At 43.5% G+C, this 13,121-nt stretch overlaps 1 protein-coding gene across 1 annotated transcript in view; it reads right to left on the reverse strand.

Moving 5' to 3' along the window:
- LOC126424602 (mucin-5AC-like) overlaps nucleotides 1-8,271 on the reverse strand; it is a 28,831-nt gene extending 20,560 nt beyond the window's left edge. The window contains exon 1 of the mRNA XM_050087342.1: nucleotides 8,233-8,271. Within this exon, the coding sequence (XP_049943299.1) occupies nucleotides 8,233-8,271 (39 nt within the window). The remainder of the gene's footprint in view (nucleotides 1-8,232) is intronic.
- Between the last annotated feature and the right edge of the window lie 4,850 nt (nucleotides 8,272-13,121).

A 13,121-nucleotide genomic window follows, 5' to 3' on the forward strand; every position in this document is an offset into this window, starting at 1 on the left:
AGAACCCGGTCATCCAAATCTACTGTACGCTCAGTCCGCTGCCTCCCTCCACGCTGGTCTGAAAGGATCACACAAACACACAAAAGGGCTTGAAATGTTGTGTGTCGTGGTTGGTGTCTGCGAGGGTACTTGTTTTGGTTTGGCCGTCGTACCTCTCGATCACTTCCACCTGCTTGGTCGTATACAAACACGATCTCGGCTTGTTCCCGTCGTCCCCAATAGCTGAATGGTCTATGATACTGGCGCTAAATAAGGATAAATAAGAGGATATATCAAAGGATGGAAAGGTAAGATACACACACAGAAAAATATATACGAGGGCCGTTCAGAAAGTAACCTCCGGTTGATTTAAAAAAATACACCAAGTTAAATAAAAATATTTTAATATATACATCTTACAACTACATCTTTGCACTATTTTTCTACATAGTCTCCATAGCGATTGAGGCACTTATCGTATCTCTTCACAAGCTTTGAAATTCCTTCTGCATAAAAATCACCCGCTTGTGCCTGGAGCCAGCCTGTGACCGCATCTTTGAGCTCTTCGTCGTCATCAAACCGCTGTGACCCGAGCCATTTCTTCAAATGCATGAAGAGGTGATAATCACTTGGCGCCGGGTCTGGGCTGTAAGGTGGATGGTTGATAACGTCCCACTTGAAGGACTCAAGAAGGGCCGTTGTTCTGCGAGCAGAGTGAGGACGGGCGTTATCGTGCAAAAAAACGATACCGGAAGTCAGCATACCACGGCGTTTGTTCTGTATAGCCCGTCGTAACTTTTTTATTGTTTCACAGTACACGTCTTGATTAATGGTCGTACCACGTTCCATGAATTCAACCAACAACACCCCTTTGGCATCCCAAAACACCGTTGCCATCAGTTTTCTGGCAGAAAAATCTTGCGAGGCTTTTCTTGGTTTGGTAGGCGAATTTGAATGTGCCCACATCTTTGATTGTTCTTTTGTCTCAGGGTTCACGTACTTAATCCAGGTTTCGTCACCGGTCACGATTCTGTTTAACAATGGTTCTCCTTCGTCCTCATAACGTGACAGAAAGTCTAATGCAGAGGCCATGCTTTGAGTTTTGTGGTGGTCGGTAAGAATTTTGGGCACCCATCGTGCACAGAACTTACGGTAACCCAATCTTGCTGTCACTATCTCGTACAAGAGAGTCTTGGAAATCTGTGGAAAACCAGTAGACAACTCCAACATTGAGAAACGTCGATTTTCACGAACTTTTGCATCAACTGTCTGAACGAGTTCGTCAGTCACCAATGATGGTCTACCACTCCTCTCCTCATCATGAACGTTTTCTCGTCCACTTTTAAATAAACGTACCCATTCACGGACAACTCCTTCACTCATAACTCTTGGTCCGTACACGGCACAAAGCTCACGATGAATAGCTGCTGCAGAATATCCTTTGGCTGTAAAAAACCTTATGACAGCACGCAATTCACATTTGGCGGGGTTTTCTATTGCAGCACACATTTCAAACTGCCACAAAAACTAAACTAGCGCAGGTACGACGTTCACTCGACCACGGCTTGATGCCGACTGACCTGTTGAGTGCGTGAACGCACAGATGGCGTCGCTACTCCCCCCACAACCCGCACTGTGACCAATCGGAGGTTACTTTCTGAACCGCCCTCGTACAATGATCGAAAGGGAACTCTCAAAGTAAATTACTACAATCGATTAATTTATCTCAAGTCTGAACATTTCGGACCCAAAAACATTAAACAATTAAAAAAAAATAAACTTTCATTTTCGCTCAGTCGGCGAGTAGTTATCTTAAGATGATGTAGATTCGTATTCGTAAAATATGGAATGTTATTCGTCTATAAAAGTCCAAAGCCATTGTTTCGGCAGCATATAGTTTGAAAGGAAGACGGTGGTTCAACGTCCCGTAGCAGACGTGGTCGTTAGAGATTGAACATAAGCTTGGTTTGGGGAAACAGGCCGTGTCTGAAAGGTTAAGGACCGCCGCTGCTCCCCATCTAAAATAACTTAGGAAGAGTGAATTGTCCTCCATTTTGAATAACTCCTTCCACCGATTTGAGATACTCACAAAAATTGAAAGTAGGTAACCAAACGAACAATGGAATTCGGTTTTTCACTAAAAACGAGTCAAGTATGTAAACAAATGATCTGTCTCATCCATTTCAACAAATTGCTAAAATGGTTACTAAAATAGGGACGGCCACAAAAAAAAAATAAAATAAATGGTCAGCGCGGCGCAACGCCGCACGAAGGGGCCCGGTTTCGATATCCGGCTGGGTCAGGAGATTTCCTCCGCTCAGGGACCGGGCGTTGTGTTGTCCTCATCATCGTTTCATCCCCGTCTTCGACGCGCAAGTCGCCCAATGCGGCGTCGGATATTATAAGTACTTGCTATCGGCGGCCGAATTTCGCCGAATGGGGGACTCCCGTCCCACAATGCCGTACGCTCATTTGAATTTAATTTTTTCGGCTTGTTCCCGACGTGAAAACCGGACCTTTCGGCTGCTTACTGTATGCTGCGTCAGTTACAAAGCCAGCAACGCACAAGGACGGCACGTGGTCAGAACTTCCATTCCTCAGCGCTATCTACCGTGGCAACGGTGCATTTCCCGACACACGTTCATAGTATCTTTTTTCCTCCATTCCCAGTCAGGAATCCGTTTCTGCAGTTTGTCGGTTTTATTTATGTTCTCCCTGTATATATGGGAATCAGATGTACACTCTAATCTCCTCCGCCATCTCTTTCCATCTCCTCGTAGCCCCCTCCGTTAATCCATTTCCTCCTCGCCTCTCTGTGTCCATTCCCCCCCCCCCCCCCGCGCCCCCCCTCCCCTCTGTCCTTCTTTATTGTTAATGCAAAGGAAACCTCGATTGGGATTTGAAGTCGCTTAAAATGAACGAGAAAATCGGTTGGAATCATTTGTATGCGGGATACGAGAGACACCTCTTCAGCCGCTAAATCCGTGAGGATAAGGATAGTAGCTTCAGTGACAGTATTCCGCATAATTTTAATCTACGAATATTACAAAAGCTTCGGCCGATACAGATGGCCAAGCGGTTCTAGGCGCTACAGTACGGAACCGCGCGACTACTACGGTCGCAGGTTCGAATCCTGCCTCGGGCATGGATGTGTGTGATGTCCTTAGGTTAGTTAGGTTTAAGTAGTTCTATGGGACTGATGACCTCAGAAGTTAAGTCCCATAGTGCTCAGAGCCATTTGAACCATTTGTCGATACAGATTTCGAAGTACCAATCTAATTATGCCGATTAGCCATAAATGCAGGATTCCTCTTTTCTGTGAAACCGACGGCGAGGAAGGAAGCGAGACAACACGTTTTTGTGCATGCAGCTTTTGTTCGTAAACATATAAGAAGAAAGAACATATAGGGGAGAAACAATTTGTCTAGTGGTTTACGTGTCCTGCTATCGTACCTGAAACTGACTCCGAGAAAGCATATGAAAGCGCACATTTTCGCAGCTCAGCACTGTGTTTTCCTTATCGCAGTCGCTCGTAATAGAAAAACTATGCATTGTTCGTCTGAATATTCACTACAATATCGAGTAAAAATCTGAACTAAATCTGTCAAATAGTTTTCAAGATTTTTTTGTAACAATGTTATTAAACAACGACTTGTCTTTATATAGTAGTACGGATACAGCAGAGTTACACGAAATTAAAGCATACGGTAAACACTGTAGACCCAAAGAAACAGGTACACCTGGGTAATATCGTGTAGGTCCTCAGCGAGCGCGCAGAAGTGACGCAACACGACGTGTCAAGGACTCGACTAATGTCTGAAACAGAGCTGTGACACCATTAATCCTACACCGCTATCCGTAAACCCGGGAGAATACGACAGGGTGGAGATCTCTTCTGAACAGCACGTTGCAAGGTGTGTTCACGTCTGGGGAGTTTGGTGCCCAGAGGAAGTGTTTGAACTCAGAAGAGTGTTGCTGGATCCTCTCTGTAGCAATTCTGGAAGTGTGGAGTGTCCCATTGTCCTGCTGGAATCACTCAAGTCCGTCGTAATGAACAGTGGACATGAATGGATGCAGGTGATCAGATAGGATGCTTCCGTACGTGTCACCTGTCAGAGTCGTATATAGACGTTTCAGGCGTCCCACATCACTCCGACATCACACGCCCCACAGCATTACAGAGCCTCCACCAGCTTGAACAGTCCCCTGCTGACATGCAGGGTCCATGGATTCATGAGGTTGTGACCATACCCGTACACGTCCATCCGCTCGATGCAATTTGGAACGAGACTCGTCCGACCAGGCAAGATGTTTCCAGTCATCAACACTCTAAAGCCGGAGTTGACGGGCCCAGGCGAGGCGTAAAGCTTTGTTTCGTGCACTCATCAAGGATACAAGAGTGGTCCTTTGGATTCCGAAAGCCCATATCAATGAAGTTTCGTTGTATGGTTCGCACGCTGACACTTGTTGATGGCCCAGCATTGAAATCTGCAGCAGTTTGCGGAACAATGGCCGCAGCGATGTCCGACATTTGATGTTTTACCGGATTCCTGATGTTCACGGTACACTCGTGAAATGGTCTTACGGGAAAATCCCCAATTCATTGCTACCTCAGATTTGCTGTGTCCCATCGCTCATGCGCCGACTATAACGCCACTTTGAAACTCTCTTAAATCTTGATAATCTGACATTGTAGCACCAGTAACCGATGTATCAACGGCGCCAGACACTTCTTGTCATATATAGGCGTTGCCGACTGCAGCGTCGTATTCTGCCTGCTTACATATCTCTGCATTTTAATACCCATGGCTATAACAGTTTCTTTGGCGCTTCAGTGTAATAATATCTTTCAAACTGATGGAGCACAGCAATCAGTTGTCCTTTCCTTTCAGGCTTTATGAAAGTGAATCTAGGTTTCAGCTAGCGCCTACCCATTATCAATGCACTAATTCGTAGTTTCAGTACATGTACTAGTATGTCAGACCCCTGCTATTCCGGGTTCTGTGACATTTCATTCAAGACAGCAGGAGACTGACGTATTAGGACGTGTATTGAAACTGTGAAATAGTGCACCGATAAGGGCTAGGGAATAGCTGAAATCTAGTTTTGCTTTAATAAAGCCTGAAAGGAACGGACAACTGATTGCTGTGCTCCATCACTTAGAAAGTCAAATCACAGTCGTTGAGTGCATTCCGCATTCCTAATGGAACGTAGTTTGACATGTAGTAATAATACTTACCAAATACTTACAAGGGAACCTCCCCATCGCACCCCCCTCAGATTTAGTTATAAGTTGGCACAGTGGATAGGCCTTGATAAACTGAACACAGATCAATTGAGAAAACAGGAAGAAGTTGTGTGCAACTGTGAAAAAATAAGCAAAATATACAAACTGAGTAGTCCATGGGCCACATAGGCAACATCATGGACGATGTGGGCTCCCGAGCGCCGTGGTCCCGTGGTTAGCGTGAGCACCTGCGGAATGAGAGGTCCTTGGTTCAAGTCTTCCCTCGAGTGAAAATTTTACTTTCTTTATTTTTGCATAGTTATTATCTGTCCGTTCGTTCATTGACGTCTCTGTTCACTGTAATAAGTTTAGTGTCTGTGTTTTGCGACCGCATCGCAAAACCGTGCGATTAGTAGACGAAAGGACGTGCCTCTCCAATGGGAACCGAAAACATTTGATCGCAAGGCCATAGGCCAACCGATTCCACCACAGTAAAACACATCTGATATATTCTATACGACACTGGTGACGGCATGTGCGTCACATGACAGGAATATGTTGTCGACCCACCTAACTTGTACACTTGGGTAAAAAGATTCTTCTACCTTGCCCGATTTAGGTTTTCTTGTGGATGTGATAATCACCCCCAAAAAAGTGATGAAAACATAAGAGTTTGTCACATAAACTGAAAATAAAAAATTAAACTTTTCACTCGATGGAAGATTTGAACCAAGGACCTTTCGTTTCGCAGCTGCTCATGTTACCACGAGACCACGGCGCTCCTGCGTTCACGGTGTCCTTGATGTTGCATATCTTACCATGAACTACTCAGTTTGTATATTTTGCTTATTTTTTCACAGTTCCACACAACTTCTTCCTGTTTTCTCAATTGATCTGTGTTCAGTTTTTCAAAGCCTATCCACTGTGCCAACTTATAACTAAATCTGAGGGGGATGCGATGGGGAGGTTCCCTTGTTAGAAAAATACTTAGAAAAACGTTTTTAAGCTCTCTACCACTTACGGTCCACTATAAAAGCTGGAACTCCCGTTAGTAGACGGTAGGGATCAGGTTGACTGCGACTGCTTTAGGGCATCGTAAGATAAAAGACGCAGGTTTAAATGACGCCTGTCAACTGTAACGTAGTGGAGAGAGAAGTGAATGGTTGACAGTTTGCGTCTGGTTTTCTACAAATGTATATTTTTCACTTGAGGTGTTAGAAAGGCTAGATGATATTCTTATTAATTAGACAGAAGATTGGAATATTATACTGTATGTGTAAACAAGAGCAGCATACGTTCAGGAGTGAGGTTTTTTTCCATCTTATAGATGTGCCAGATAACAAAAATCAGTGAAGACCAAAACTGCATTCAGCGTTACTAGCAGATTCCCTCGCAGTTCTGTAGAGTGTATACTGCAGACAGAACAACGTGACTGGCACGTGGACAAGTGGACAATCGTGCGTATCAACCCTACGAACACCAAGTTACTGCAGGTTACGTGGAGCACTAATCAAGGCCAAAATTTACCCATGCTATAATAGATTACAAATCTTGCAATATGTATTTATTTCCCACTGTGAGATCAGTTCAAGAGTGCTTAGTGACGTTATAAGTACAAACGTAATGTTTCGAAAATATAGAGCGGCCAAAAAAGTATAAGTTAATATACTGTTTTCTCTGGTAAAAGGTATAACAAGCAACACTGGACAAAACTTGGCAACGAAAGTATATTTAAATCAGAAACATGAAGTTCGTGCTTGTATATACTGGCTTTCCGAAGTTTCTATTCACTCTTTGATCCATTTTAGCTGAATAATACATTTTTGTCCTTGAGGTAAAGTTTCGGAAACAGAAATAAATCACTTGCGCAAATATAGATTACAGTGTATTGAAAACTGTCGAGAAACACTCTTCAATTGGAAAGAATACTGTCATTTTTAGATGACTTTTACTCCATGGACACAAAATAGTTGATTCTGAATGACTGTTACGTAGATGGCGACAAACTCCACATCCAGAGATGTTTGTGTGTATGAATAATCAATTGGAGATGGTACATAAAGATAATAAAAAAGTAGTCATAAATTTACTTGAATAACAGCAGTGTTTTGAATGACTTACTACAGTTACTGCATGTCAAGGTTGCAAAATGAAATTGAGACATAAAACATCCTGGCAGATTAAAACTGTGTGCCGGATCGAGACTCGAACTCGGGGACTTTGCCTTTCGTGGGAAAGTGCTCTACCACTTGTAGAGCACTTGCCCGCGAAAGGCAAAGTTCCCGAGTACGAGTCTCGATCCGGCACACAGTTTTAATCTGCCAGGAAGCTTCATATCAGCGCACACTCCGCTGCAGAGTGAATATCTCATTCTGGAAATTTAGACGTAGTTTGAATTATGATCACAGACGGTACCAACCCAGTGCAAAATATGCCCTTGAGCATAAAAGTTGTATTTTGTATTTCCTGTTTTTAAAATTTTAACCACGTAAATGTGCAGTATAGTATTTTATAAAGTGAAAGAAAAATAGAAAAGGCGCATAAACATAGGTTATTAATATAAAATAATAATGTACGCGCAATTTTTGTCCGTGTTTACCGACTCTATCTTTAATAGACGCAGTGAAAGAGGAGCAGTGATCGTATAATGTTAAAAGTAACAATTAGTGCAGTTGACATCTTGGATATTCGGGAATCCAGCCGGATGTTCGCGTCGTTCTCGCACGATATTTTAACAGCGTGCCTCGCTGTCTTCTTCAGGTGCTACCTGAGACTGGTCCTTGGGTCGATCGAGTGCAGCATAAATACTGGACTCGATCGACCCAAGGGCCAGTCTCAGGTAGCACCTGAAGAAGACAGCGAGGCAGGCTGTTGAAATATCGTGCGAGAACGACGCGAACATCCGGCTGGATTCCCAAATATCCAAGATGTCAACAGATCGCCGGGAAAGCATGAAGAATAATTAGCACAGTTAATGAGGGTAGCCAAAATGGTGACCAGCAGGTGGAGTGGCGTGGCGTGCCTACCTTGAGAACGGAGAAGACCTGCGAATCTCCGGAAGCCATGGCTGCGCCGCCTCTGAGGAGATTCGCTCGCGGCCCGCATTATATACGGGCGGAAGGAAGGAAGGAAGGAAGGAAGTAAGTGTGGGCGCCGGAGTCGCCGCGACAGGAAGGAAAGACGGGAGCTGGGCCGGAGCGTATCCCGTGAATACCGGTTCCTCCGCCGTTCGATGGCCCGCCGTCGCAGAGCATCGGATGTCAGCCAACCCACCGCAGCTCCTCACTTGGTTTGCACGTGACAAGCAATAACGGGGACCACCTGCAAAGTTCTACGATAGCTCCAGCAGTATCTACAGGGCACCTGCAGAGAGTACTCTACTGCGTTGGCTCCTTACTTAGCTTGCATTTATCGCGAATCTCTTGCCCAACATAAAGTCCCGAGCGACTGGAAAAAAGCGCAGGTGACGCCTGTATATAAGGAGGGTAGAAGGACGGATCCTCAAAATTACAGACCAATATCCTTAACATCAGTTTGTTGCAGGATTCTCTGACATTCTCAGTTCGAATATAATGAATTTCCTTGAGACAGGGAAGTTGCTGTCTATGCATCAGCACGGCTTTAGAAAGCATCGATCCTGCGAAACGCAACTCGCCCTTTATTCACATGATATCTTGTGAACCATTGATGAAGGGTATCAGACGGATGCCATATTCCTTGACTTCCGGAAAGCGTTTGACTCGGTGCCCCTGTGCAGGCTCCTAACTAAGGTACGAGCATATAGGATTGGTTCCCAAATATGTGAGTGGCTCGAAGACTTCCTAAGTAATAGAACACAGTACGTTGTCCTCGATGGTGTTCATCGGAGGTGAGGGTATCATCTGGTGTGCCCCAGGGAAGTGTCTATCTACATAAATGATCTTTTGGATAGTGTGGATAGCAATGTGCGGCTGTTTGCTGGTGATGCTGTGGTGTACCGGAAGGTGTCGTCGTTGAGTGACTGTAGGAGGATACAAGATGACTTGCACAGGATTTGTGACTGGTGTACTGAATGGCAGCTAACTCTAAATATAGATAAATATAAATTAATGCAGATGAATAGGAAAAAGAACGCCGTAATGTTTGAATGCTCCATTAGTAGTGCGGCGCTTGACACAGTCACGTCGATTAAATATTTGGGCGTAACGTTGCAGAGCGATATGAAGTGGGACACGCATGTAATGGCAGTTGTGGAGAAGGCGGATAGTCGTTTTCGGTCCATTGGTAGAATTTTGGGAAGATGTGGTTCATCTGTAAAGGAGACCGCTCATAAAACACTAATACTACCTATTCTTGAGTACTGCTCGAGCGTTTGGGATCACTGTCATGTCGGATTGAGGGAGGACATAGAAGCAATTCAGAGGCGGGCTGCTAGATTTGTTACTGGTAGGTTTGATCATCACGCGAGTGTTACGGAAATGCTTCAGGAACTCGGGTGGGAGTCTCTAGAGGAAAGGAGGCGTTCGTTTCGTGAATCGCTACTGAGGAAATTTAGAGAACCAGCATTTGAGGCTGACTGCAGTACAATTTTACTGCCGCCAACTTACATTTCGCGGAAAGACCACAAAGATAAGATAAGAGAGATTAGGGCTCGTACAGAGGCTTATAGGCAGTCATTTTTCCCTCGTTCTGCGTGGGAGTGAACAGGGAGAGATTATGCTAGTTGTGGTACGAGGTACCCTCCGCCACGCACCGAATGGTGGATTGCGAAGTATGTATGTAGATATGTAGATGTAGAGTCTTTATGTGTACGTAGCACGTTTACTTTCCCATTTCTGCCACTCATGGAAGCAAAGCAATACATTAAACATCGAATTACGGCCGTTTCTGTAGTCTTTCTTATAATCCTTGTTACAGTCCTTCTAATGTTTATTTCTCTAGGGCTACTGATGTTCTTAGCCTTTCACTTCTTCTTTATCTCCTCTTTCTTCTACTGTTTTTTATTTTCTTCCACTCCTCTTCGTCTTTCTCATCAGCTTCTTTTCTAGTTATCCTTACTTGCCCTTCTTGTTCTTCTCCTACTTTCTTTTATATTCTACCCCTTGTGTTGTCTTCTCCTTCACGTTCTCCTTGTCACCTTCAGTTCTTCCTAACAACTTATCCCCCAAATCGTTATTCAATTTTCTTCCTCCTCCTCCTGTCAGTTACTTACATGTTCCATACATCATTTTAACGATTCTTTACTCGAAATGATGTGGAAAGAGTCAATTTATAGAATATGTATACATAATTAGCGTTAGCACTGCTCTCCGTCTTCAGGCCACAAGTGGCCCATCGGGACCACCCGACTGCCGTGTCATCCTCAGCTGAGGCTGCGGATAGGAGGGGCGTGTGGTCAGCACACCGCTCTCCCGGTCGTTATGATGGTTTTCATTGACCGGAGCCGCTACTATTCGGTCGAGTAGTTCCTCAATTGGCATCACGAGGCTGAGTGCACCCCGAAAAACGGCAACAGTGCATGGCGGCCTGAAGTGCCGGCCACGCCCGACAGCGCTTAACTTCGGTGATCTCACTGGAACCGGTGTATCCGCTGCGGCAAGCCCGTTGCCAGCGTTAGCACTAATGAACTCATTATCATTTTTAGTTCTATTCATACAACTATACTTTGTTTTATTTTCGAAATTGTTACTTTTAACGCCTTATAGACACCCTTCCTCTTTCACTGTGCGCACATTTCCTGCCTTTTCCACGAGATAACCTTGTTAAAATTCTGATAATACCCTGCCCACTCACATTAATGCAACGACGCGTCAAAAGCCTGAATAACCATCTTCTACAGTGCCGACCGCTGCGAAACGTGCAGGAAGACATTTTCTAGAAGGGATGTGCAGCCAAACCGAATCCGGTGTTTTGGCCAACTGCGCCAGGTTTCTCAGCTGAGGATCCAAGGCACGACAGCCCAAACGAGGGTTTTAAATCCGGGGAGTTTGGTGACCAGGGGAGTCTCGAATCACGCACTTACACTGCGAGTTGTGTATCATGTTGCTTTGTCCTGCTGGTAGCTGTCATTATGCAGTGGAAAAAGAAAGAGCATGTCGTCGTTGATGTGGCCTCCAAAGATAGATAAATACATGTCCTGATTTTGTGTTTACTTCATGAACTGGTTATTCTTCTGAAGCAAATTTGTAGTAGATTTGCAACATTTGAGTCAGTTTAACATGAACTTGTTAGAAATCACAGAAACATGTGCAGAGACGAACGTTGTGTGTAGACAAATAAGGTCACACTGCCAAAACGTATTAGGCTCTCAAGCTTTTTTTCCCCTCCGATGATTTATTAATTGAATTTTTATTTATTTAAGGGGTCATTGTATGTCAAAGTTGAATTATCGAATTTTGAGACACATTATCTTGGAAACTGTTAAGACACCAACTTAAATTTTCCGTAATTATTGAATGCACCTTTCTAGATACACTGAACTAGAATTTTTGCTAAAATTGTATTATGGGGCATTTTATCTTATTTTGTTTGAAACTCTCAATTTTTTGACGGAATTTTGTAAATAAATGAACATAAAAACAAAACAAATCTGGATATTTTAATTATTCTAGTTCCATATGTGTTGAATATCACACTTGGCATGCTGTGAAAATTTCATGTCTCTGCCATTCGCACGTTTTTAGAAAATGGGTCATTTATTGCAAAAAATGTAGTTCAGAGATATTAAGGTTTAAACTTTTTTATTACAAATTCTTATATAGACTTACATTTCTGCGTCTTTTATGTACTAGAATTGCCCTGGTCCATAGTCTGTGTCTTCTTCAGTGTCACAACAGTCCAGTACTTGCCTCCTCCTATTCTTTCTTGCTTCTTTTTTCATTTGCTGAGCAGCTAACTCTGCTTCATGTACACGAAGCTAATCCAGTTCCCGCAGTCCTTTAGCTGTGTTCTGTCCAAATCGTACCCCTAACTTCTTCAGAAACTGAAGGGTTTCATAGTTCCCACCATTAAAAGTTATTACAGCATCAGACACTGCTAACTTTAGTCATAAGGCCAAAAAATACATTTTTAGGCACACGGCACCACACAACATTATCGAAGGACTCATTCAGATTCTGGGTCTTCCCCTGTAAACACTTCTTTACTAGCTCAGGATTTGCCAAATCTCTGTAAATAGGTTTGATTGCCTTCATTACCGAGAAAGGAAGAGAATGTTTATGTGTAAATTCATGCAGGGTGCCAGAAAATTCAACTTGCCTATATTTACACCACGTGTTTCGTGGAGGAGGACACAAAGCATCGGTTGATATTCGATGAAAGAAAGTGCTCCACATAGCTCTTTCCATCTTCTCTAAATTGGCACAGTTATCTCTAATGGCCTTCCATAATTTTCATGTAACTCATTAATTACTTTGTCCGTTAGTCTTCCAGCACATTGTATTGTCTTGCCATCAGACAGTTTTGGGTTATCCAGCTTGGTGTTTTAGGTTTATTCGTAATGCCAACTTCTGGGACGTAGCAGTAGGCAGAAAATAAAGCAATTCACAGCCTTCTAGACTGTGTAGTTCCCAAGATATGACTTCGCAACTGTGGCAGTGTATGTGTAGCCGCGAAATTTGACACACACACATCAAAATTCAAAACATTATTTGAAGGTCTCACAAGTGTCTGATTTTAATGTATTATATACCAAAATTTTCAGGAAAGTCCAAAGTACATTTTGGAGTAGAAATCGTAAAATGTCAAATTTCAACAAATTTCACATACAATAACCCCTCAACTCGTTTCCTATGATTAATGTATCCCTTCGGCTGGGAGTTTATTATTTCGTTCCTTACAGCTGTATTCGCAAGTGATGGTTCCTACTAGCTATGGACTGAAGGACGAAGATCAGTGGCAATAGCTGCTGTGGGGAATGTAATGAGCATCAAATGTG

The sequence above is a fragment of the Schistocerca serialis genome, chromosome 10 (assembly GCF_023864345.2).
Source record: "Schistocerca serialis cubense isolate TAMUIC-IGC-003099 chromosome 10, iqSchSeri2.2, whole genome shotgun sequence".
Lineage (NCBI taxonomy): Eukaryota > Metazoa > Arthropoda > Insecta > Orthoptera > Acrididae > Schistocerca > Schistocerca serialis.